The sequence below is a fragment of the Panthera pardus genome, unplaced genomic scaffold (assembly GCF_024362965.1).
Source record: "Panthera pardus isolate Hobbes unplaced genomic scaffold, ASM2436296v1 HiC_scaffold_6, whole genome shotgun sequence".
Taxonomy (NCBI): domain Eukaryota; kingdom Metazoa; phylum Chordata; class Mammalia; order Carnivora; family Felidae; genus Panthera; species Panthera pardus.
In genome coordinates this window covers 42,604,423-42,630,363 of record NW_026526991.1, presented here as the reverse complement: position 1 = coordinate 42,630,363, position 25,941 = coordinate 42,604,423, and the positions used below count along the sequence as shown (strand labels likewise).

Sequence of the window (25,941 nt, the reverse complement as noted above, 5' to 3'; positions counted from 1 at the left end):
GGATTTTCAGGTATGCGTCCTCTATAAAATTTGAGGCAGTTGATTGGGGTCTATAAAATTGGGAGAAACAAGCCTCTCAGACAGAAGCATCAATTCCATAGCCTCCTATTCCTTCAAACATGAACCGAGAGCCTGTGATGGGTCACACAAGGAAGAGAAAAACAATGGTGAGGCCAACATGTAAATTTGTGTAAACCATTCTGTGGCTATTCCGCCCCCATTGAGATTTTTTTTTTCACTCAGGTTGGTTTTGGTTTCCTAACCCTAAGGCATGTTTGCAACGTGATGGCAACAAGTCCCTAGGGTAGCATGTCTATCGTCTTACTATCCTGCCTCCTGATCCTGGTCACATTTCATTTATTTACTTTTCTTCCTGGCAGTCCTTGTCAAGCCAATAAGTAAGGGTGCTGAACCTATGTCTGACTGCTTCTTATATACAAAAATGTGCTGAAGTGAGGAATGAGGGTACAAACATTTCTAACAAGGCAGTTAACTTGGAATAATAGGTGTTTTTAAAGAGCAAAATGTTGTTGGAAAAAGTCTCAGGGCAGCTCAGCCTCATAGAGCCTCTGATCATGCTGGTGTTGTTACAGGTGAAACAAGTTTGGCACAGATATTTACTATTATGATGTGAGGGGAAGGGCGGATTTCAGTGAAATTTTCATCTCTAGATTATTATAGGCAAGAATGAGCTATCAAACCACCAGCAATATTGGTCCCTTTCTTGAAAATATGAGTTAGGTTTCCCCTAGACTCATCCCATAAACAATTAATCTTGGCTTATGTTTACATAAAATTTTAACCAGAAAAGTGATTCCATCAGAATCCCAAAAGTCCTAGAAGGCAAGAAAGCTAAATCCAGTTTGCCCACAAGCAGCACTGGTACCATTAAACATTGCACCATTTACATTTTTTTTTAAAGTTTATTTATCTATTTTGAGAGAGAGACAGCATGAGCAGGGGAGGGGGAGAGAGAGAGAGAGAGAATCCCAAGCAGGCTCCACACTGTCAGCACAGCCTGATAGGGGCCTTAAACCCATGAAACCGTGAGATCATGATCTGAGCTGAGATAAAGAGTCGAACACTTAATTGACTGAGCCACCCAGGCGCCCCAACATTGCACTGTTTAAGTCTCCAAAAATAATTGTCAGTTTGAGGGTATGGACTCTCATTCAGTGTTTAAGCTTCTATCATATGCCAGGCACTGTGTAAGGCACTCACTGATCATATGTCTTAGTGCAGATTCCTGCAAAACAGAGCCTGGAACAATAGCTTATGTCCTACCGCCTTATTTTTTTAATGTTTATTTGTTTTGAGACAGAAAGCACACAAGCAGAGAGAGGGGGGAGAGAAAATCCCAAGCAGGGTCTCTACTATCAGAGCAGAGACCTGTGTGGGGCTCTACTCATGAATCAAGAGATGCTGGCCTGAGCCAAAATCAAGAGTGGGATGCTTAACCAACTGAGCCACCCAGGTGCCCCAGTCCTAACACTTAATTGAGGAGTACAATCACCAAGAAGTAAAAGTGAGGAGAAATGGGGGTGGTACAAGGAATGAGGGACACAGATGGCAATGACCCCTGACCTTTAGGAATTGACCTTCCTTGGGGAGAGACCAATGTGTAAGTGGCTGTAATACAATGCATTGTTGGTGTAATTTGGAGAAACTGACAAGTTGCTATGTGAGCAAAGAGGGCAGAGCAACTTATCTGGCCAAAGGGAGGTATGGAGACATAGGAGTTATTCACACAGCAGGAGCCATATCACTTGGTTCTTGAAAACTAACGGAGAGCTTATCAAATGAAAAAGAAAAGGAGAAGAACTCCAGGCAAAACTGAAAAGGGGTACAAGGTAGACAGTGTGTACAAATGAGCCTTGTACTTCAGAAGCGTGGCTAGTAGCTCACCACAACAAATACGCAAAGATCTAAAGACTGTCATATCGGCCACAGACTCCTGAACCATGCAGTTAAGACACTCCATGTCCATCCTTCCAGGGACTCAAAACAAGAGGAGGAAACTTGATTTTACATCCGTCACATAGACCTGAGATTTCAGAGATGGCCCTCCCCAAATTAGCTGGGCTTATTTGTAAATGTTCCCTTTCCATATAGGACAAAAAAAGGAGAGCTAACATTTCAGATATGAGAAAATTCATTTCCTTACATACAGGTATCAGAGCCCAAGCTGAGTGATTCCTAATCTGCTCTCACAAAGAGACCACTACATTCTACCCCCAATTCTGAAAAGCAAGCCTTTTCCTGGAGAGGAAGTCCAGGGACCCCATGGGTCAGACATAATGCATCCACAGCAACCATTTTTTTAAAAAATGTTTATTTATTTTTGAGAGACAGAGTCCAAGCAGGGGAGGGGCAGAAAGAGAGGGAGACACAGAATCCGAAGCAGGCTCCAGGGCCTAAGCTGTCAGCACAGAGCCAAATGGGAGGCTGGAACCCACGAACCATGAGATCACGACCAGAGGTTTAACCAACTGAGCCACCTAGGTGCCCCCGCAGCAACCACTTTTAAGTGAGTGTGGTACTCAGCTCTCCGTGGTTAAAGAAACCATTTAAATCTTATCACAAACCTGTCAGAGAACCACTGTCACCCATAGATGAGACAACAGGCTCAGAGAAGTTAGGAAGTTGTTTTCCCACATCTTACGTGCCCACTTGTGTAGACCCAACCTCAGCTGGTCCACCTTAGACCCCCTGAAAACAAACCCTAGTCCCCCTGCATGGTCCCATTTCTGTTCCAACAAGATGAGAGAAACTATCATGAACCAGGAGAAACAAGTCAAACTAAAAGCATAAATATGCATTGGTGGGAAAGGAACTGTCCACCTAAAGAAGAAGGTGATTCTGGGGTGCCTGAATGGTTCAGTCTGTCTACAGCTCAGGTCATGATCTCAGTTCGTGAGATGGAGCCCCACTTGGGGCTCTGTGCTGTCAGCACAGAGCCTGCACGGGATCCTCTGTCTCCCTTTCTCTGCTCCTCTCCCCCCACTTCAAAAATAAACATTAAAAAAAGAGAAGAAGGTGGTTCATAGGACCGCTACAGCAGATGATAAAAAACTTCAGTTCTCCTTAAAGAAGTTAGGGGTGAATGCTGTCTCCGGTATTGAAGAAGTGAATATGTTCACAAACCAAGGAATGGCGATCCACTTCCATGAGCCTAAAGTTCAGGCATCTGGGGCAGTAAACACTTTCACATTCCAGGCCATACTGAGACCAAGCAGTTGACAGAAATTCTGCCCAGTATCTTAAACCAACTTGGTGCAGTCTGGCTAGTTTGGGAAGACCAGCTGAAGCTCTTCCCACACAGTCCCTGGACAGAAAAGCACCACTCGCTACCGGAGAGGAGGAGGAGGAGAATGAAGTTCTAGATCTTGTGGAGAATTTTGATGAAGCTTCCAAGAAGGAAGCAAACTGAACGGAGTCAACTTCTGAAGATAGAGCTTGAAGAAGTTACTGGGAGCTGCTATTTTGTACTATGACTGCTTTTTAGAATTCTGTTCATGGATCTGATAAAATCTAGATCTCTAATATTTTTAAGCCCAAGCCCCTTGGACAGCGTAGTGTTTTTTAGTTTTTGCTTAGACACAATTCATTCTTTGCAGCTAATTAAGCTGAAGAGGCCTGAGAATAAAGTTTGAAACAAGGTTAATAAAGTTTTTTTGCCGGGGTGCTTGGGTGGCTCAGTCAGTTGGGCGTCCGACTTCATGATCTCACAGTCTGTAAGTTCGAGCCCCGCGTCGGGCTCTGTGCTGACAGCTCAGAGCCTGGAGCTTGTTTCGGAGTCTGTGTGTGTGTCTCTCTCTCTGACCCTCCCCTGTTGATGCTCTGTCTCTCTCTGTCTCAAAAATAAACATTAAAAATAAGGGGTTTTTTTTTGCCTAGTTAAAAAAAAAAGAAGAAGAAGGATTTGTTTGCCCAGTGTCACAAAACTAATAAGAGGAAGAGCTGGGATCCAGATATCGGTTATGTTGTAAGGATTAAGTAATGGAATGTTTGTAAGTTATAATAAAGTGCTGCTACTTAGGCATTAAACAAAGGTTAGATCTCCATGAGCTGGTTTTCCGCCAATTATATAGGAAGAACACTTTGACAGCTTGGTTAAAGATGCCTTTACATTAAAATTTGATGTTTTCATCCTTGTAAGAAATCTTTTGGGAGATTCAAGACTACTCAGTTGCCATTGTAAATTCTTGCTATAAATTACCTCAAGTGGCTATTATAATAGCCCACTTATCCTCATCTTCTATTAATAAAAAACAAGCTATTTTCAGATTTTGGCTGGTGAGGGGTGATTGTACACAGTAAAGATAATAGATTTAGATCCAATCATTATCTCCTAAAGATGTGATATTTCTTGACACATGAGGTCCACACATTAGCTTTGTCTTCACTAGAGATAGATTTGCACTAAGAATTTTGGTATATTAATATCGGAGATTAGATATTTTATTGCTGGCAGCTCACCTTTATAACATTTGGTAACAGAATGGTTTGACTTAAGTGTATGGGCGGGGCAGCAGTTTAGGTGTGGTAGTGCTGAGAATGCCCACTAGATGGCACCATTGATCGCATTTTTGGTTTTAGCCCTACCTCCCCCACCAACTGCTACCCGCTTATTTTTACACTGTTACAGACCAATAAAGTGGGACATGTTTCACAGTTTCTCTACCTGGTTTTATATATGTTGCAGCGTTACCATACTCCTGATAATAGTGCCTGATAATGAGTCGGATGGACTCATACTGAGACTTGAAAGATGGTGGGAAGGGGGTGTTAACTCCAAAGGAGAGACATACCTGCCCCTAGTAGGTTCCCCAGATGTGCCGTTTTTGTTAGAAAGCCTTTTGTTAGAAAAGCAGGCTTTCCCTGCTTCTGCTAGAAGGGAAAACAGCATCTTGCTCAGGGCATGGATTGCCCTCATAGTACTTTGTGGTCAAGTAGAAGTACGTTCCAACTTCCACCAATAAAAATAGAGGCAATACTTCTTTAGTGATGTGTTAAACATGATGTTGTACGTAAAGTGCTTAACATTACCTTGGCACCAAGTAAATTTCCAATAATCAGTAGTTCTCATTATTTTTTTTATAATTAGGTTTATTTTTTTTTACCATATTAAAAGAAATGAAAGCACACAATAGGAATCTGCCTGAAACAAGAGAGTTTTCAAAGATTTTAAAACAAGAAAATTAGTAGAGAATAAAACATGAACATTTGCTGACTGCTTGCCATGTGCCAGCAGCTGTTCTAAGTACTTTACTATCCCATTTAAAATGTCAAAATAAGCCTTAGAGTTGAGAGCGTTATCCTCACTAAATAGTCGAGGAAGCAAAGGGCAAGGTCGCACAGTGAGTGGCCAAGCTGGAATATGAACTCAGTCTTTGTGGCCCCAGAGCCCACAAGTTGAAGCCAGAATCTGAGTGTCCATACAGCCTTTAAAAAAAATTTTTTTTAACGTTTTTTTTTGTTTGTTTGTTTTTTTATTTGAGAGACAGAGACAGAGTGCAAGCCGGGAGGGACAGAGATAGAGGGAGACACAGAATCCAAAGCAGGCTCCAGGCTGTGAGCTGTCAGCACAGAGCCCATCGCGGGGCTCCAACTCACAGACCACGAAATCATGACCTGAGCCAAAGTCCAATTCTTTTTTGTTTTTGTTTTTTTTAATGTTTATTCTTGAGAGAGAGGCAGAGTGCAAGTGGAAGAAGGGCAGAGAGAGGGAGACACAGAATCTGAAGCAGGGTCCAGGCCCTGAGCTGTCAGCACAGAGCCCCATGTGGGGCTTGAACCCATGAACTGTGAGATCATGACCTGAGCTGAACTCAGATGCTTAGCTGAGCCACCCAAATGCCCTGTCAATGTCCATAAAGCTTTTAACAAGAGACCAACTTGAATGGATAACTAAACTGTGGGACATCCATGCAATCAAGAAGTGAACCCAACAGTATGAATGGGTCTCAAATACTTATGCTCAGTAAAAGATGCCAGAGTGAAAAAAAACTTTTAAACTGACCCCATTTATATAAAATTCTGGGAAAAAGCAAAAGTAGAGAGACAGAGAACAGATTAGTGATTGTCAGGGGGTGGGGGTAGGAGCCAACCACAAAGGAACACAAGGGAACTTTCTGGGGTGATGGAAGTATTCTAGGTCTTGAATATGGCGGTGGCTACACAACTATGTTTTTATCAAAATTCATGGAACTGTACACCTAAAAAGGATGGATTTTATTGTGTTAAATACAAGTTGACTTTAAAGAAGAAAACACCAATGAAAACAAAATGGTAACTAACACTGCATGCCCTTGGAAAAAAAGAGACTGGAAAAGAAAAGTAAAAGACAGTAAAACAAAAGAAACAGCATTAAAGGTGTGTGTGTGGGAAGCCCAAAGATATAGAATACTTGAGATAAAACAAACCCCGGAGAAAGTGCTCAAAGACCAAAGGAGAAAAAATAAATACAAAATGATTGATAGTGGTGATAGTAAAAGGAATACAGACAACATTGCACCCAATTAGCATGCATGATAATCACCTGAGGAACTTGTTAAAATATAGATTTTGTTCTTTCTTAGGGCTAAGTAATATTCCTATATATGTAATACATTTTCCTGAAGAAGAAATTCTGGTATTTGCAACAACATGGATAGACCTAGAGGGTATTATGCTAGTGAAATAAGTCAGGCCAAGAAAGGCAAATACCATATGGTCTCACATATATGTGGAATCTAAACAAGAAACAAACTCTTAGAAAGAGAGAAAAGACTAGTGGTTGTTGGGATGGGGTGGGGAGACAAAATGAGTAAATGTGGTCAAAAGCTCAAACTTACAGTTATAAAATAACTAAGTCCTGGGGATGTAAAGTACAGCATGTCAACTATAGTTAACATCATATTGTATATTTGAGAGTTCCTAAGAGAGTAAGTCTTAAAAGTTCTCATCACAAGAAAAAAAATTTGTAACTATATGGTGATAGATGTGTCAAATAACAAAAGTTCAACCAAGTAAATTTTAAAGATCTAATTGGTTTTATGAACTAATCCATGAATCAGGTAGCATCCCATCTAGCAAGTAGAGGGGAGCTCTAAAGGGCTATAGAAAGGGAAAGGTGTTTTTAAAAAAAAAAAAAATATATATATATATATTTATTTGGGTTGGGGGCGGGGAAGAGAGTGAGGAGGAGAGAGAGTCCCAAGCAGGCTTGCATCAGTACAGAGCTCGACGTGGGGCTCGATCCCACAAACCATGAGATCATGACCTGAGCCAAAGTCAAGAGTTGGATGCTCAACTGACTGAGCCACCCCGGCACCCAAAGGAGTGCATTTAATTGCTGGCTTATCTCTAGTGTCTAGATACTAGCTCTTTAAACAGCTTTTTTCGTTAGGCTCCATTGACACCAAACACTCTTGGTTAAGACGAGCTATGTAATTTGTGGGGCCAGGTGCAAAATGAAAATGTAAAGTCCCTTGTTCAAAAGTCAGGGGGAAAATGCCACTAAATGTGGGAAAATAGGTGACAACGTTGAACTAAATCAAGTATGGAGTCTTCCCACTGTGGGGTCCAGGGCGACAGCATAGGCCCCTCTCCCTGAAGAAGCTGGCTCTGTGCTTGGTTTTCCTCCTGTGCCACTCACCACCCTTTTTCCATCTAGCCTTGATCTAGATAATAATCTAGAGACGGTCACATTCAGCAGCAAAGTCACTCTGCACTTGGATGTTTAATTAGGCGTCTCAAAGGGAATGGGACTTGAACGGAAGCCCTGTCCATATTCCCACCCACCCTGCTCCTTCCCTTCCCCCATCTCAGTAAATGTTACTCAGGCCCCAAATGTTCCGTCTCACCTCACACTCAAGGCAAAAGCAAATCCTTTCAGCGGTACCTAGAGCTAAAGCATGAACGTGACGGATTCCCAGGAACCCGCGACCGCCACCCAAGTGTGGGTCACCGTCTTCTCTTGCTTGCACCCCTGGCACAGCCTCCCAAATGCCCTCCCTCCTTCTTCCCTTGCTCTTCTCAGTCCATTTACTTCATGACAACCAAGTGATCTTTCTGACGCAAAAAGGAGCCTGTGCTCACTTGCCTACGAGATTCCCCACGACCTGCCCGTCTGCCTCCTTCCTTAATGCCAACGACTCTCCCCACTCACTGGATCCCAGCTCTGCCTGCTTCTTTCTGCCACTGTCACCGCCGCGCCGTCCCACCTCAGGGCCTCTGTGCCGCTGCTGTCTCCACATGGAAGGCTCTTCCTCCCACGTTGCGGTCTCCTGCGAGGTCATCCCCAGCGCTGCCCCCTGCAGGCCTCAGCTCCAAGGCCTCCTCCAGCGCCCCTTCTCTGGGCTCTCAGGATGGGCCCTCCACCCCAGCACTCTCTATTTTATTTTATTTCAAATGCCAAAATGATCTTAGTATCATTTATATGTTTATTTCACACACCCACACCCCAATAATAATTACAAGTCTTGTTTCTGAGTTCTCAGCACCTAGGAGTCCCCTGGTAATAACTGCTCCACCTAAACAAGAGTGAACACACCTCACCGCGTTTATGAAGTCCTAATCATACTCCAATGTTCACTTTATCGTCTCTCTCTCTCGCTACAAATCCTTATTTCAGGTTGTTTGGGCGGCTAGTTACAAAGTGGGCTGTGCAGTACAGTATTGTCCCAGCGTTCATGGCACCGGTATTTCCCACGGAGCGCTTTTCATATGCAACTACGGACCAGGGTAAGTACCCAAATCGATTCTTCTAAGAAAAACTTCTTAAATCTATTTTAGAAGTATTAATCTTCATTACAGAAAATTGGGATAATAAAGAAAGGGTAAAAAAGAAAATTAATATCCCCTTAATTCCTCTAACCTAGAGATCTACTCCATTAACATCTGGTACATTTTAAAAAAAAATATACATGTGTGTTTGTGTGTCTGTGTGCACCCCTTACAAATGCTATATAAATACACACACAACATATATGTTTAGAGTGGCAACACTAAAATGTTTGCAGGGACATAGATTAATTGGAAATGATAATACCATGGAATAGGAGGACTGATGTTACTCTATTGGTTTATTAAAAACTTGGCATGTTTTACAGAATTTTCAAAGCAAAAATAAATTGAGAATTAAATTTCTCAATTTATGTAATTTATTTCATTTACTTCTGAAAGTTTTGTTTTTGAAACGGATACAATTTTTCTCCCTTTGGAAAACAGAGTAGACCCATGATATGCCACCTACCACCTTTCTTTTCTTTTCTTTCTTTTTTTTTTCTTTTTTACCATTTATTCATTTTTGAGAGATAGAGACAGAGCATGAGTGGGGAAGGGGCAGAGAGAGGGGGACACAGAATCCGAAACAGGCTCCAGGCTCTGAGGTGTCAGCACAGAGCCCAACGAGGGCTGGAACTCTTGAACTGCCAGATCAGGACCTGAGCCAAAGTCGGACACTCAACGCTCAACCAACTGAGCCACCCAGGCGCCCCTCCCCCCACCTTTCTTTAAACTTCTATATGTATGCTTACGCATCAAACACATTATTTAGAAAATGGATATCATACTGGAAATGCACAGTTTCTACTTTTTACTTAAAATTATACCATGAGCATTTTCCACATCATTAAAATTTTAAACGTGATATCAATAATTATAAAAATATGAGAGTACTGTTTCATGAGGATGATGGCAAAGGTGAAGAAGGAAGTCCCTGCCCCTCCCAAAGCCAAAGCAAAGGCTTTGAAGACCAAGAAAGTGGTGCTGAAAGACATTCACAGGCACTTAAAAAAAGATCCACATGTCTGCTACCTTCCAATGGCCCGAGACACTGAGTCTCCGAATGCAGCCCATCTTTGAACGAGTGCTCCCGGGAGAAACAAGCTTGACCACTATGTCATCATCAAGTTCCCCCAACTACCAAGTCGACCATGAAGAAAGTAGAAGACAAAACACTTGTGTTCATTGTGGTGCCACCAAGCATCAGATCAGACAGGCTGTGAAGAAGCTCTATGACATTGACATGGCCAAGGTCAACATCCTGATCAGGCCCAATGGAGAGAAGGCATATGTTTGACTGGCTCCTGACTATGATGCTTTGGATGTTCTCAACAAAATTGTGATCATGTAAACTGAATCCAGCTGGTTAAATATAAATATAAATCTTTTCACCATAAAAAAAAATGAGAGTAATACTGATAAAATATTTACCATATGTTAAGCACTTTTCTAAGTGCTTCATACATATTAACTTACTTAATCTTCATGAAAAGTCTTGAGATGGGTCCTGTTACCACCCCTGTTTGGCAGATAAGAAAACTGAGGCACTGAGGAGTGAGTAGTCTACCAGGGTTCCACAGTTGGTGACACTATGTCATAGTGTCTGTGGACTGGACATAGTGTCTATGTTACTGGACTGTGACCTGGGCTGTCTGGCTTCTGAGTCTGTGCTTAGGTGGTCACATGACAGCTCATCCTATTGAAGAAGTTAGATTGTTGTCTGCATTTTCTTTTAATATTAGATGAACAACCTTGAATGTAAGTCTTCAGTCACATCTATTTCCCTACAATTTCTAGAAATAGTATACTAAGTAAAAGGTGTGAACATCTTTATGTTTTTAAAAGTGCTTATGGCCAAATTATTCTACACTATTATTATATCAATTTATGCTTCTTCATTAGTACTGGATATTATAATTTTTTAGTATTTTCTAATTTGAAAGAAACTGTTATTTTATGTTTCTTTTGCATCTCTTTGACCACTGGTGATTATAAATTTTCACCTGATTTCTTATTTACATTCCTTCTTTTGTGAACCATATGGTCTGCTCATTTTTCTACCAGAGTGATTTTCTTAATGATTTATGGTAGTTGTTTATATTTTAAAGCTTTAACTCTTTGCCATATATACACCAATCTTTTTCTTTAATTTGTTGCCCTAGAATTATGTTTGGATTTTACCAATCTTTGGGATTCCAGAAGATGTTAGAGGAAGCCTCTCTTTCTTTCCCTGAAATAATGTTCTGAAGAAACGCTGGATAGTCTGATTGAGTGTAGGTGGGGTAAAAGGATTAAAAGCAGGTGTCATTCAGAAGAGAATAGCTTTGACCTAAAATCCCTAAGTCAGAAAACAAGGAAAACCTAGGAAAAACTAGCCAAAGCCATTAAATCAATCAATGGTGACTCTTCATGACATTTATATAGCTTAATGGTTACGATACAGGGTCTTGAGAACCCACCACCTTGGCTCACTTGACCTTGGACAAGTTACTTAACTTCTCTGAATCTGTTTCCTCTGTAAAAAATCGGGATAATAATAGCACCAGCTACTTATCAAGTAGCTATGAAAATTAAACAAGAAAGTTATGTAAAACACCAACTATATCTAATACCTGGCAATGGTATTACATTATTTGAGATTATTAGAGAAGTATTCATAGTTACTATTGTTGTTATAATAAAAGGCACAAATGGAAATTCTCCTGGTTTAGCCTGACTCTGTTTGCCTTTTAGTGTTATAAACAAGAAGTTGTAAAGCTTATAACCGGTTTTAATGCTTCTATAGAGTTAACATTCATTTATTCATACAAATAAGTGGATTCATACAATCATCCAACAAATATTTGTTTACTGAGATGCAAAGGAGAACCAGCCAGACACAGTCCCTGCTTTTATGGAATTTCTATTTCTATGGAATATCTATGGGGCAGATAGACAATAAACTGCATTATGATAGGAGTAATGAAGGAAATACAATATGATACTGTAATCAACACTATCAATTGGCAGGACCCTTTGTTGGATAAAATGATGTATTTAAGCACAGGCATGAAGATTAGAAAGGAACCAGACTCATGAAGAACTTCAGGAACAGATGTCTGCTGCAGAAAACACCTGAAAAGCTTCTGTGGAAAGGATGCAAAAACAGATCAGGGTGCTTGCACCACTGAATCAGATGAAACAGGGAAGGAGGCAGTTCAGCCCTTGCAAGGCGGTGTAGGCCATGGTAAATTTAACTTTACTCACATCCCAAGAGGAATCATCCAAGTATTTTCAGCAAGGGAGTGACAAGACCTGCCTTACATTTGGAGATCACTCTGAATGACATGTGGGAAATGGATTGGAGGCCATAAGGGAGGAGCACAGAGACCAGTTAGGGATGTCCTCATTATCTTCTGCCTTCTCAGCTTGTTTTCCTCCTTCCATGTACAAAAAGTCACATAATTAGCCCACATAATTCTAGGAAGTCCAGTATCCTCTCCATATTTCTGAGATTTCCTAAGAGTGGGTGCAGGGTGCTTAATTCTCCAGTCACCTGTAACTCAACCTCTGGAGTCATTCATTGCCCAGACCGGTTTTGGCCCCTCCTCCTAGCTGCTACGGGTCATTCTGATCTGCATTTTTCACATACACAACTCTCTCTTCAAGCCCCTGGGCCCCTCTGAGCAAGGCTATCTTGTGATTAGTGGGAGAAAGGATTACAGCACAGAAGAGGAAATGACAACCTTGACTATCTAGTATCTACAGGGTACGAATATACCCTTTGAGAACCCTTACTCATATTTATCTTTTTCTTTAAAGATCTTCTCTCAGGGGGCCTGGCTGCTCAGTCAGTAGAGCATGTGACCCAGGGTCCTGAGTTCGAGTCCCATGTTGGCCAAAGAGATTACTCAAAAAAAAAAAAAAAAAAAGTCTTTTCCTCAGTCCCAGGGCCCCAACCCTTTCTCCCTCAGGCTGCCAGGGGAAACACTAAAACTTCCTGCTTCTTTATGGACAGAATACATCAGGGCCCTTTGTGTCAATTGTTCCTCTCCAGACAAATCCAGGCCTTTCCAGTAGCATGTTTCTCCCAGGATGAATTGTGCCATTTCCCTAGAATTCACAACTGCTTTTTGTTTTTAGCCAGTTTTTGAAGTAGTAATTTCTCCCTCTTGATAGTTTTCACAATTCAACAAAGAATGAAATAGCATAAATGATTTTATTCTAGAACTTGCCCTCTCAAAGAGTATGGTGCTCTTTAACAATGAAAATATCCCCAGATTAATGTGCACTTTAGGCAATTATTATCAGCATCACTATATTCCTTTGACTGTTTCCCACAGTGTAAAGCAAGCATGAGGGTAAACAGAGTTTCTAAAACAACCTAAATTAATTTGGAGCCAAATAAGATTAGAACACATATTTTGGGTTGGAAAGGAGGTGTTAATGAAAGTAATGTGTCCTTAACTTTGGTTCTTAACCAAAGTTTCTTAAAGGTGTTTCTAAAAAAAAGTTTCTAAAAAAAGTTTCTAAAGTATTAGGGGAGGGGAGTTGAGTCCATGAACTGGGATTAGAAAAGTTACATCTTTATTTTCACTAACCTCTACTGAAACTATTTTGGGGTGCCTGGGTGGCTCAGTCAGTTAAGTGTCCAACTTCAGCTCACGTCATGATCTCACAGGTCGTGGGTTCAGGCCCTGCATCGGGGTCTGTGCTGACAGCTGTGAGCCTGGAGCCTGCTTCAAATTCTGTGTCTCCCTCTCTCCCTCCCCCTCCCCTGCTCATGCCCTCTCTCTCTCTCTCTCTCTCAAAAATAAAAAACAATAAACATTAAAAAAAACATTTCATGAATGAAGACAACACTTCAGTCGTATCAGCAGTGTGTATGACTTTGTTAGTACTACTTCTATCTTTGTAAGTATCAGATATTTTCATATCACATTCTACTCGTAGCAGATAACTCAAAATATGGTTTTAATCTTCATTAAAGTTACTGATTATTAAACTTCTTGCTAGGTCTTATTTAATACTTAATAGGGAAGCACATGTTGTTCTATCACAAACTATGGAGGCTTGCTAAACTGAGAAGAGCAAATGTGGGTCATGATACCTTAGGATGGACAGTGTTTTGGATGGTGGTGTATACAGGCCAGATAGTAAGTAGAGGGAGTGTTGCCCTGGAGTCAGACAAATCTAGGTTTTATTGTGACTCGGATATGTGTACACTGTAATTTTTAATTTCTTAGAGCTTTAGTTTCCTTATGTGTCAAATAAAGAAAACTTCCAGAATTGTAATAATTAAATGAAATGATGTAGGTGAAGACACAGGTTCACAGACATAGTCCCATGGAGGGAACTCTGCAAATATGAACAGGCTTCTATTTCCGCTTCCCTCACCAACCCTCTGAATCTGTGGACTTCCATCCTGCAGAAAAGATGAGTAGTAAATTTCATTGCAACAACAACAAAAACCCACCTCTCCTAATGGACAGCTTTTTTCTACTTTATAGACAATACAGAAGTTGGCCATACAGAGAAGGGTCCACCTGCAGTGCCTGCCCCAATGATGACAAGTGTTTGGATAATCTCTGCAGTGAGTAAAAGGAAAACTCTACCAATAATACAATGTGTTTGAAACTATTAGAACCTTCTACAGAGCTAAGAATGCAAATATTTGCTTTCTCCTAATAGCTGTTTTCATGGAAGTTGGCATCAGGCAGCAATCAAACCAATGGCTTACTGTCCTAGTAATGAACATATATTTAAGGTGAACTTAGGGAAGCAAAGAATAGCCTTCTTCTGTAGCTCTAATCATTACCACAAAAAGTGACTAAGAAGATAGGAGCTGTAGACCCAAGGTTTGCTGAACTTCAGCAAGATCAAAACAACTGATTTGTAAACACTGAGTTGTCATCTTCAATCCCAGTATAGCAACGCTTTTTTGATCAGCTTTCTGAGCCAGTCATCTCTCTCCCAGTTCGACCATCCTTTATTTCATTCACAGCAGTTTTGTTAAGAGAATTTAGTAAAGTGCAGCCTCTATGCGACAAACATCTCCTCAGAGTATCAACGTATCAACTGAATATTTCCTTTCGTGTTGCTACAACACTACAAAGCATATTATTTTTTTCCAAGTGAGGCAGTATAAAGTAGGAGTTAGAACCACACATTTTATTTTCTTTTAAGTTTATTTTTATTTTGAGAGGGAGATAGAGAGCAAGCAGGGGAGGGGCAGAGAGGGAGACAGAATCCTAAGCAGGCTCTGCGCTGTAAGCACAGAGCCTGATGCGGGGCTTGAATTCAGGAGCCACGAGATCATGATCTGAGTCGAAGTCAAGAGTCAGACACTTAACCAACTGAGAGCCACCCAGGCGCCCTAGAACCACGCATTTTAAAAACCACATGCCCAAGTTCAATTTCCAGTTCCACCACCGTGACCTGGGGCAACTGTCTGAACAGATTTCCTCAGCAATAGAATGTAGATGGTGGGGCCTCTTCACAGGTTTGGTGAATCAAATCAATGAAAAAAGAAGAAAACACTTCTATTTAGAACAACAGCCTAGTATACAGTAGCACTCAATAAATATTATCTATTATCCACAAATACATCCTCCCAAACTCAACTCCCAAATGTTGAGTTGACTGTTGGTGTTTTCTTTATCCCCAAACCTTGAGACTTTTTATGCCCATGAACGATTCTCATGATGCTTCTTTAAAATCTGTGGTGAAAACTGAGACAATTATTTTAAATTATTTAAAGAGTAATTTAATTGTTGCCACTGGTTCACTGTCTTTCCTGCTGGATTCTAAATTCCAAACAAGTAGGAATTAAGCGTAATTCACTTATACCCTAGTCTGGCTGGCAAATAAGCACTAATCTGGATGTATGTTTCCTTAAAAAAATCCTTCCTTCTCTTTAAAAATCTAGATAATTAGTAACAACACCTCCACAATGACAAGAAAAGCTCCTTTTGGCTTTTTAGCTTTTCATTTTACATGTATCTTGAAATGGCCTCTGAAACTTCAGAAAATTAAGGCTGTGGTCCAATAATGAAAAGCTCCTGGGCTCTTAATAAAGGGAAAACATGCTAATTTGCATGGGGGTAAGGGTTAGAGGACAGAAGCTTTCATTTAACAGGGGCACCTGGGTGGCTCAGTTGGTAGAGCAGACTGCTCAGGTCATGATCTTGAGGTTTGTGGGTTCGGGCTCCGCGTCAGGCTCTGTGCTGACAGCGCAGAGCCTGGAGCCTGCTTCAGATTCTATGTCTCTTTCTTTCTCTGCCCCTACCCCGCTTGAATTCTGTCTCTCAAAAAATAAACATTAAAAAAATAAAAGCTTTTAACAGATTCCATCTTTGACAAATTATGGTAAATATTGGAGGAAAAAATTCCTTTCTGGTCCTTTAGGTACTGTTGGCAGGTTCAGTAAATACCCATAGAGGCCAAATCAGCATGGTTTTTACATAATGTGCTGGGTATATCAGTGGTACATGGGATGATTTTAGCTAGTGCATGAATGTCCATTTGTCTCGATATTCAAGAGTTGAATAACATTTAAAAAACGTATATGTAAGAAAAAATATAACTAGCACAGCACATCCTTGATTTCATGGTATTAACTGCCAAAAAAGGTAGAGCAGCGGCAGCTTCCTTGTAATTCACCAAAGCCCAAGCAGGGATGCTTACAAGTACCCAGAAGTACTTGCCAGAGTCCCACAGAATTCAACAGCAGCTGGCATACAACTGGCATGGAAACGTCATCTATTTAATAAAAAAAGTATCATGAAGGCTGAGGCAGATGTAGAATTTTCTACCTAGTGCTCTGAATGTCAAAATCTGAATAAAGCTCAGTAAAAGGAGAGGAATAATTATGACAGGAGAGCCAGATCCCTATTGACAATTTAATGACATATTGGAACGGCGGAGAGCGAGGTCACTGTCTCTTTATTACTGACTGATCATAAATAGTATCATTCTTCTCAGGAAAGAACATTATTTCCAGGAAAATATTTTAATACATTGCTCACATTGACTGTTCCTAATATGTAATTCTTTATTTTTAAATTCTCATGGTTTAATTTTCATTTTAATTGTATTTATTATCTGCTAGTTGTGGTATGTAAAATGATTTTCCACTTATAGTAGTATATAAAAAGTTTATAAATAAAGTCAACTTAAAAATGTCAAATTAGTATAGTACAAAAAAATCAATGTTTAAAAAACACTGCAATAAAGTCAAAGCAACAGTTAATGGTTATAAATAGCAACTTGGCTTTTTAAAATAAAATTTTAAACGTATGTATTCTTTCTTCTGACTCCACAGTTAACCCACAACGAGACAAAGTCACACGTATGTATACAAATCTTTTAACTGTTCCATTAGATCGATGTGAATTATATTACTGCATTATGAGAAACAACATTTAAGAGCACATCTGATGTTTGTTTCACAGGTTACTACTCTATTGTGTATCCTGACTGGCCAGTATCTGTGCGCAACAGGAACTTATCTCTCTTTCTCATTGTTAGTCCACCAATCCTAATACTGGGTGTCATAATGACCATTTGGGTCAAGCACAGATACCCTCAGTTCTTTTGAACTAAATCCAGAAAAAAACCGCAACTCATTCATGTACGGCTTTAAAAAAAATAAGTTGGTTGTATTTATTTCTTATTTTAAAATATTTCAGAAAAAAATGTTGCAATAAACCCTTCATCAAAAGAAAAAGTCTCAACTTCCTAACTCTAGAATAAACTCATTTTTACTTCCCACTTATCTGTGAATAAGAATTGTTTTCAGGCTGCCACAGCTGTGACTTTCAGTAAGTAACTCAGCCCGTGTGTGTCTCAGCTTCTAAAACTACAAAATGAATGTGCTAGATTTAGGTGATTCTAAACGACTCCACTGGCCCTCATTAGTAAAAACATTTCTACATAACTTGCTGCATGCAGCTTCCATGCTAAACATCTGGTTTTCCCCACTCTCTTGCAATTTGAGGTCTTTGGTTTCCCATTTTCCCAGACTCAAAAGAGTAATTAAGGGATTTAAGAGGCTTTTGCTTTTGCTTTTTGCTTATGGGTTGTTTAATCTTAAACATAATATAAAGTAAGATTATAAAAAGAAACCTCATGTTTACTCATTATCATTAGAGACAGCACTGCAAAATCTGTATTTATTTTCCTCAAAACCAAGTTGTGGGACATGATTATATGTAAAGACTAAACAGTGGCAGCAAATACTGGATTTGATGGATAATTACAATAGCCACATTCTAAAAAGATCGTTATATAAACAACCTAAAAAATTACACCTTATATGCTTAGGCAAAACATGCCAAAACAGAAAAGGTGCATGGTATACAAGGACATACATACCACTATGCAGCATTAAAATTAAAAACTCACACACAGAGAATACAATAATTTATATTTATAAAGAAACAGCTGTTTATATAAACACTGAGTTGAAGAATGACACAAACTAGAAAAATATGATCAGGGTATTCTTCTCACACATAAGGCTACGAACATCCTAGTATCTCAAAATCCTTTACAAAAGGAGATAGCTTAATGAGTTCTAGTTCAGGGGGTTATTTAGTGTTACTTTTTCTTCTTCTTTTTTTTTTCATCTGTTTCCATTTTAAGCTTAACTTCTTCAGCTGAAAGAGCTCCCAGTTTCTTATTCTTTGCTTTCTTAACCTTTTCCTTGATGGCGGCCACATCAATTTTATTTTCGGTAGAAGCTAGACAAATTAAAAACAACATATGTAATTCTTTATGCTTTACCAAATAAAACATAAAGAATATGTATTTGGTATAGTAACTTCAGAGTACTGTAATAAGTGAAAGGTCATGTTGTAAAATATAAAGCACCTGCCTAAAGGAATGTTAGACATTTAAGAGAAAAAAATCATAAAATAAATTCCTTTATAAGTACATTAATGAGAGTACACATGAAAATGGCATTATAGTTTAGCTATCTGAACAAATCACTGAATTCAACAATATTAAAACTTCATTTTTCCCCCTAAATTGTACTTGAGATTGGATTATTTTTACTTATATTCTTTCCCATATTTTGGAACTTTAGAGTACTCATTAATACGCCAATTTCCAATTCTGCACACTAAAATACTTTGAAATTACATTTCAATAAGAATATTACCACGTAGCCCTTCCAGCTTGAATAATTTTAATTAACTAATCATGAAGCTTTAGGTCAAATCTACTTCAATACCACACATAAAAACTCAAAAATAAAGTTTTCCAAGTATTAGTTCAATGAATGACTAGTAGTATTTCATTTAACAAGATTTTGGTAATAAAGACAATAATCTGAGCATCTTTGGAGATCCTCCTAACAGAATCCAACCATCAATGCCAAAAGCCTGAACAACAAAGGAGGAGACAAAAATGCAACTTTTCCTCACCATGTAAAGGACAGTGTTCAGAGCATAAGAGAATCACCAGCTAAAATATCATCAGACAAACTTCCCAGCAACTTGAGGAGCAGAGACTTAAAGCCTCCACTACAGTGAAACAGCTACATTTTAAATCATCATAAACTGAGATTAAACTGGCTACTGAACAACGTCCTAAGCAGAAAACTCACAGGCTGAGCAAACTGCAAATTCTAATGCTTATGACATTTTTAACTTTTATATAACCAGTGACGTACATAGAAGAATACAGTATTTTTAAAGCAGGAAACTAAAATAGTAACGTCATGTCTGGTCTTGACCAATAGGTCATGTACAACAATGCCAGTGACTTCCCTCCCCTCACTGTGCCACTGGCTACTTTGGAAAATTACTTAGGGAAGAGTACAGGTGTTACTAGTGGGAAAGAGAACACAGAAGAGGGCAGGATGGATCAAATGAGACTAGGAATGGAGAAGAGAAGATAGAACACTGTTTTCACAGAGTGTCTTTTTAACAGCCCCTAAGACCTTCCTACTACTTTGATGGTGTCCTTTAGCCCAAGGTGATCAGAAATCCGTCGTTAATAATATAGGAATCAAACTTTAAGCCACAGATCACATAAGTAGAGAGAAGAAAAGCATAACTTCTGATAAGCTCTTTCTGAGAGGTATGATAACAGAGCTTGGGGACCTCATTGCAACTTTGATCTCTACAGAGGATTCACTGCCCTGGTTTAGAGCTTTCACAATGAAGAGTCCTCCTCCAGCACAATCAGAGGTTAGGAGAGGACTGTCAATCTGGAGACTCTGAAATAGGCATCAGCTGCTAATAAATTATAAAACACTTCAGTGGTCTCCTGTCCCTAGGATTAATGATTAATGAAGCAGCAAGAGAACTGATGAAAGATGGTTATTTCTTTAGTTAACATTCAAAGAGATTCAGACAAATTCATATGGGTTTACTTTTCAAAAACAGACTTTCATATCACATCAAGAATTGGAAAACGAGCACTTACCTTCCTTCGGTTTCACAACTGGTTTTTCTTTAGGTGGAATAAAAGCTTTGTTTCTTTCCTCTTGTCTCTTACTGAGAGCTTCTGCTTGTTTAGCCTGCGTTATTAATAAAAAAAAATACATTAGAGAACACAATTTATAGTTAAGTAGGAATTTAAGTTTCTGTGAATTGTACTATCAATGTTGTGAGCTAGACAGAGTCTTACCTTTATGGCTTCCATTTTCTGTCGCTTCTTTTGACTTGCCTTCAGAAAGTATTCACCACTAGCCAATTCTTTATCAATCTGTTGAAATCAGTATTTACAATTACATGAGAAATAAGGTAGATGAGAAATCATTTCCTAAAAAAGGCACAGTGTCCTTGAGGTGAAGACAGTGAAGTCAAAAATCTGACTAATTCATAAAGGCAGTGACATGAAAAGGAAATATACTCTAAGCTAAAGGAAACACATGCAAAAAGCACAGGGATAGGAAAGGAGGTGATGTGTTCATGGAATATACAGCAGGCTGTTTCAACACAGAAGGGAATGTGTCTACATGCTGAGAACAAAGAACTAGTAGAGAGGAAAGACTTTAAGATATAGCCAAGAGAGTGAATTATGAAGTAAGATCCCTTAGGAGACAGGTGAAGACAGAATTCAAAGAACAGGTAAAGAAAGGACTGGGTGCAGATGGGAAAAAAAAAAAAAATTACAGGTGAGAGAAAAGGAAGTTGAAGGAGTTCTCACCTGATGGTCTTAAATACTTCCATAAACTGAAATGCAGGGTCATCAGCTAGGAGTGGGAGGGGTGCTTCAAGAATTAAGAGGATGCACAGAACTACCAGACAACGGTGAGGACCTATCTGAGGCTGGAAACGTGAATTTATAGTGGATAGAGTCCAAAGAGAAGACTTTTTCCAGCTGTGTTCAGTAGCCACATTATGGGAAAGAAAACAAATTTTAGAACTGATTAAGTTTGAGAGTTTTGCTGGACAACTATGATAGAAGGAAAAGGCAGTATGAAGGAAACAGTGATGGTCAAGATAGAAAAGGAAATTTGGGGAAAAAAAAGGAGCCAGAAAACAGCTGCTAAAATGAGAGACATTCGTAATTTAGAAAAAGGATAGATATTATCACTTAAAGACTTCAAAACTGAGCAGTCACATAGCATGTGGTCATAAGAATGGTGCTGACGCAGAGTGAGAGCATTAAGGGTTAAATCATTAAATGTGTGTATCCATGGGAAGTGCAGGGACTGGAATGGCTGCAGGGACACAAGTGACACCAACCACTCATACCGTGAAGCCGCCACTCCACCCCACGCACTCAGCTCAAAATAAGCCTATTTACACTTACCTTTAGTTTCTTATACCTATACGCACCCAAACACATACACACTCACATACAGAAAGTCCACCTAAATTACTCTCCATGAAGTTTCTGACAAAACAGATTAAAATGGTTTCCCCCGTCATGTGAAGAAATTCAGCATTTAATACTGACCTGACTTTCTGGCTGTGGTGGCGGGAAGGGTGTATACTCTTTCTTGACAGTTTTCTTCTTTGGTTCCTTGCGTTTATTCACATTTTTGTGCTTGAACTGTGGCAAAAATCTTTCCCAACTTTGTGATCTTAATTCAGAATCTTTTGCCAACTCTCGTTTAATCATTAAGGTCTTTAGTCATGACAATATATGAACAAAGTAAGAATTTTTAATTTTATAAGCCATATATTTGTCAAACCAAGACATTATAAATACTGTTCCTATAAATAACAAAATTAAAAAGAGGAGTTCTTAATCTCCACAGGAGCAAACCAATTCCATAAAAAAATAAGTAATCTAAAAGTAAGCTTCAGAAAACCATTAGAAATTTAAGAAATGCAGAACCAGTTTTTAAAAAATTTTTAAAAAGCTTTATGGACAGCTGGGTGGCTCAGTCGGTTGAGTGTCCAACTTCAGCTCAGGTCACGATCTCACAGTTCCTGAGTTTGAGCCCTGCATCGGGCTCACTGCTATCAGCACAGAACCTGCTTCAGATCCTCTGTCTCCCTCTCTCTCTCTGCACCCTCCCCCCGGACTTGCGCTTTCCCCCTCAAAAATGAATACACATTTTTTTTAATTAAAAAAAAAGAAATGCAGAACTGTTAAAATAATTGAGATGAAAATGAGACTAATCTAATTCAGCTTTTCAACCATTAATTCATTAAAACCCTTAAAATTCAACTTTAATAGTAGCAGGGAGAGTTAATTAGTAATGTCCCCTGAAAGCAGGAAGCTTTTGGTAGTACTTTAATTATCACAGGAAAAGAAAAAAGTAAACTTTCTCATGATCAGACAAAACCCATTTCTCCCACTCCATTGACTTCTGCACACATTGGAACATCCAAGGAAGGAAACCAGGAATCAGATACAAAACTACCTCTATTTTTAATGTCCCAAAGTAACTCAAAATCATTCCTTCACCCCAATTTACTAGTGACTTCTTAAATATATGTATTTTTTATTCTTTTAAGTGCTTATTTATTTTTGAGAGAGAGAGAGAGAGAGAGAGAGAGAGCGAGCGAGCACGAGCAGGGGAGGGGCAGAGACAGGGAGACACAGAATCTGAAGCAGGCTCCAGGGCCTGAGCTCTCAGCACAGAGCTCAACGCGGGGCTTGAACCCACGAACCCTGAGATCATGACCTGAGCCAAAGTTGGATGCTTAACCAACTGAACCACGCCAGGCACCCCTAAGAGTGACTTAACTTCATCAAATTTAAGTGGACTGCTTACTAAATACCCCTCATAGTCCCTTACAGCATGATTAAATTTCCAAGTACCATCACGAATCCTGTGCGCACAGGGATGTAACAGATCTCTCTCAGAGAGTTTATAATTTTGACTGTTAAATTAAGAAAAAAAGTTTTAATCCAATCTGAAATATTCCAGACTCTATTTAACAGAAAAAGGCAGGATACTGAAAGATCACATCTTTAAATATAGTAATAAGCCCATAATCCAAGAAAATCTGATATTTATCATCTACGACCATTTCTATGAAGCTTATTTCCTCTGTATAAGAACTATGTCATGTGTTTGAGTATCCCCTTCAACAGTTTTCAGACTGTAGGCCAGAGACCTAAGCCTCCAAAGATGTAACAACAGGACTGGGTAGAGTTGAGTAGGCTGAACTATCTCTAATCTACCCCAAATAGTTCTGTTCATCTGTTTTGTGCATTAGGCTTCCATAGAAGATTTAATTTCAAGAAAGGTTTCTGTAGCTAAAATAAGTCTGACAACCACTGTTTTAATAATATATAATTAACACTCACCTTAATGTTATAAATTGGATGAATATTCTTCATAGTATCTAGGACTACTTTTCGTACCTGAAATTTGCAAAGAAAAATCAATTAGTCACTTACAAAGATTTTAATAAACTAAATGGACGGGGATTAATATACTGCAACATATCCTACGGACTAGGCAACGGCTACCAAACTGAATACAGGAGGTCCTTCAACTGCTGAGTGACTTCTAGATTCTTCATAACAGTAAAACTCTCTTAGATACAATGAAGTGTCTCAACTTTACAGCTAAAATGTAACATATAGAATTAATACAGCAACATTTTGGAACTGTGTAGTTTAGGGAGAAGGCTAGAGTTAGAGTCAGAAAATGTGGCCTCAAATAATGGGAAGGGAACGTCACTTAATTGTCCTGTTCCAGCTTTCTCATTTGTAATACGTAAATAATATGGAAATACAATTTTATAGCTTTGCTGTGAAAACTAAATAATATATTTAGATTTTACAAAATTATACAGTATTTAATATATTTAAGTTCCTACTGCCACATGAGAAAAGGGCAGATAATTTATGAGAAAGATGTTCAACAGAATTGCTAATAAAAGTCCTGGAAAGGGAACAATACTTCACAGCAGACAGCAAACGGAGTTAACAGAAATGTGTATCTGCTCCACAGATTTTCTCATAACATTCAATTTGATAAGTTAAAAAAAAAGTTCATCAATACATTAAATAAACATTACACTAAAATTCAAATAAAACAAAATATATTTTAAAGGAAAAGAAGTGTATTTAGAATATGACCTCTACTGGCTTATATAGGTTACTGCAAATAACAATTATCACTATTCAATTCTCCAATCATTTGAGCACATGTAATTACGTATCTCCCATATGTGCTATAGACTAAAATCTTAAATACCCATTTAAAACTTGTAGTGGAAAGAGTGATGATGTGCAGACCTTCTAATTCAGAAACGGATACCTCTTTAGTTGCCGAAGATTGGCCGTAATATGTTAGGATCTAAGAGTGATGACTGCCTCAAATAACATGAAGCACAAAGTATTTATTTACTAATGGTAAATCAAAGGACATTCTAAAAAATAACAATTACAAAACAATATATTATCCAATGAAGTATTATAACCAAATTACTTAATTTGTTCTCTGCTGAAAATTAACTAAAGATAGTAAATGGTTCTCACCTCTTTTAAGCCACTAAAAGGTCCAATGGCTGAAACTGTGTTTCCCTGAACCATAATGTAACAGTTTGTTAAGAGTTCCAAAGCCTGTTACCAAAAGAACAGTAAGTTGAAGTTCAGTACACTGGAAAACTAATGACAGAGGAAGACACTTAAGTTTTCCACTGATAAAAAATACCTTCAATGTAGATCCTTTGGGACCAATGAGACGTTGTCTTCTTTTTACAAATCTTTCTTTATTTCTTACTAAAGAACCTATTTTAATGATGTCACATGCAACATCATCCTGAAGAATTCGTACTGCCTTTGGGAAAATAAAGAAAATACTCCATCAACATTCTTTACAAATAAATTCATTTTCAAGGCCCAGGCTAATGAAATCTAAGCCGAAAAATGAAAACTCTAAGAGGGAGGCATGCAGTGTTATATGTTGTCTCTGATGTTGATGCAAACAAAACAAAGGTTTTGGAATTCTAAATTTACCTGTTCAAATGAAACGCTCCTTGCTAAAAGTTTTATTAGGTCTCTGGCCCTAATGATGATATACGGATCAAAAGTCTTCTTTGTTGTACAGACAGTCATGCTGCCCTCGATCAGGTCCAGGGTTGCATTAATGTGCTGCAACAAGGAAAGAGCAAATACACAACTGTCTAAAAATCAATTCGATCTTAGATAACCAGAGAGCCTATCCTAATCAAACTATTAATTACTATACATTAAGCTCTCTCAAATTCTATCAACTCCCTCTGTGAGGAAGCTGGGGAGTTGATATAAATAATTAATACTTGATTACTTTCATATTTCAAAATGTTAGAGACTCTGGCACCTGAAACCATTTATACTTACTTGGCTTTAGAATACTTTGTCCTTATTGGAATAAAGACTATTTCTAGTCTAAAAAATGTGTTATCAAGGCAAATGAAGACCCAAGGTAAAAATGTAAAGCTACATATAGCTTCCCTATCTTGGACCCAGCTCTGATCGGTAGATCTGCTCCTTAGGGTGAGAATGGACTTTCTCTTTCAAACTTTTTTTTCTAGCTGGTTTGTACTGGCTAAATACAAACTAAAAACAAATCCTCACACACTGAGAAGGAAGCAATCATTGGAACATTATGCATGAATATATGCGTTCATCTTAGTATGAACAGCCAGAATTTGACAAAGCAAATTAAAATGCTATTTCTGACTGAGAGCATCCTCTGAAGAGTATTTCAACATAGTGAGTGATGAACAATTCAACATAAGGTCAGGTCTCTGAGTTTACGAGAGTTCAATCTCAGATGCA

At 38.8% G+C, this 25,941-nt stretch overlaps 2 protein-coding genes and 2 pseudogenes across 5 annotated transcripts in view; 3 read left to right on the top strand and 1 right to left on the bottom strand.

Moving 5' to 3' along the window:
* Positions 1–17,520, top strand: part of GLIPR1 (GLI pathogenesis related 1) — a 29,894-nt gene extending 12,374 nt beyond the window's left edge. For all 3 annotated transcript variants that reach the window (XM_019455147.2, XM_019455146.2, XM_019455148.2), the window contains 4 exons: positions 8,618–8,727; positions 14,259–14,341; positions 17,072–17,098; positions 17,202–17,520. In XM_019455147.2, coding sequence (XP_019310692.1) covers positions 8,618–8,727; positions 14,259–14,341; positions 17,072–17,098; positions 17,202–17,347 — 366 coding nt within the window. In that variant the 3' untranslated portion in view covers positions 17,348–17,520. The remainder of the gene's footprint in view (positions 1–8,617; positions 8,728–14,258; positions 14,342–17,071; positions 17,099–17,201) is intronic.
* On the top strand, positions 1,349–8,611 carry LOC109270533 (transcription factor BTF3-like; annotated as a pseudogene).
* Positions 9,259–14,242, top strand: LOC128775092 (60S ribosomal protein L23a-like; annotated as a pseudogene).
* The window catches only part of KRR1 (KRR1 small subunit processome component homolog), a 114,351-nt gene continuing 105,085 nt past the window's right edge, over positions 16,676–25,941 (bottom strand). For both annotated transcript variants that reach the window (XM_019455145.2, XM_019455144.2), the window contains exons 3-10: positions 25,138–25,272; positions 24,833–24,958; positions 24,658–24,741; positions 23,476–23,532; positions 21,667–21,837; positions 20,389–20,466; positions 20,185–20,278; positions 16,676–18,491 (exon numbers count right to left, since the gene is read on the bottom strand). In XM_019455145.2, the coding sequence (XP_019310690.2) occupies positions 18,349–18,491; positions 20,185–20,278; positions 20,389–20,466; positions 21,667–21,837; positions 23,476–23,532; positions 24,658–24,741; positions 24,833–24,958; positions 25,138–25,272 (888 nt within the window). In that variant the 3' untranslated portion in view covers positions 16,676–18,348. The remainder of the gene's footprint in view (positions 18,492–20,184; positions 20,279–20,388; positions 20,467–21,666; positions 21,838–23,475; positions 23,533–24,657; positions 24,742–24,832; positions 24,959–25,137; positions 25,273–25,941) is intronic.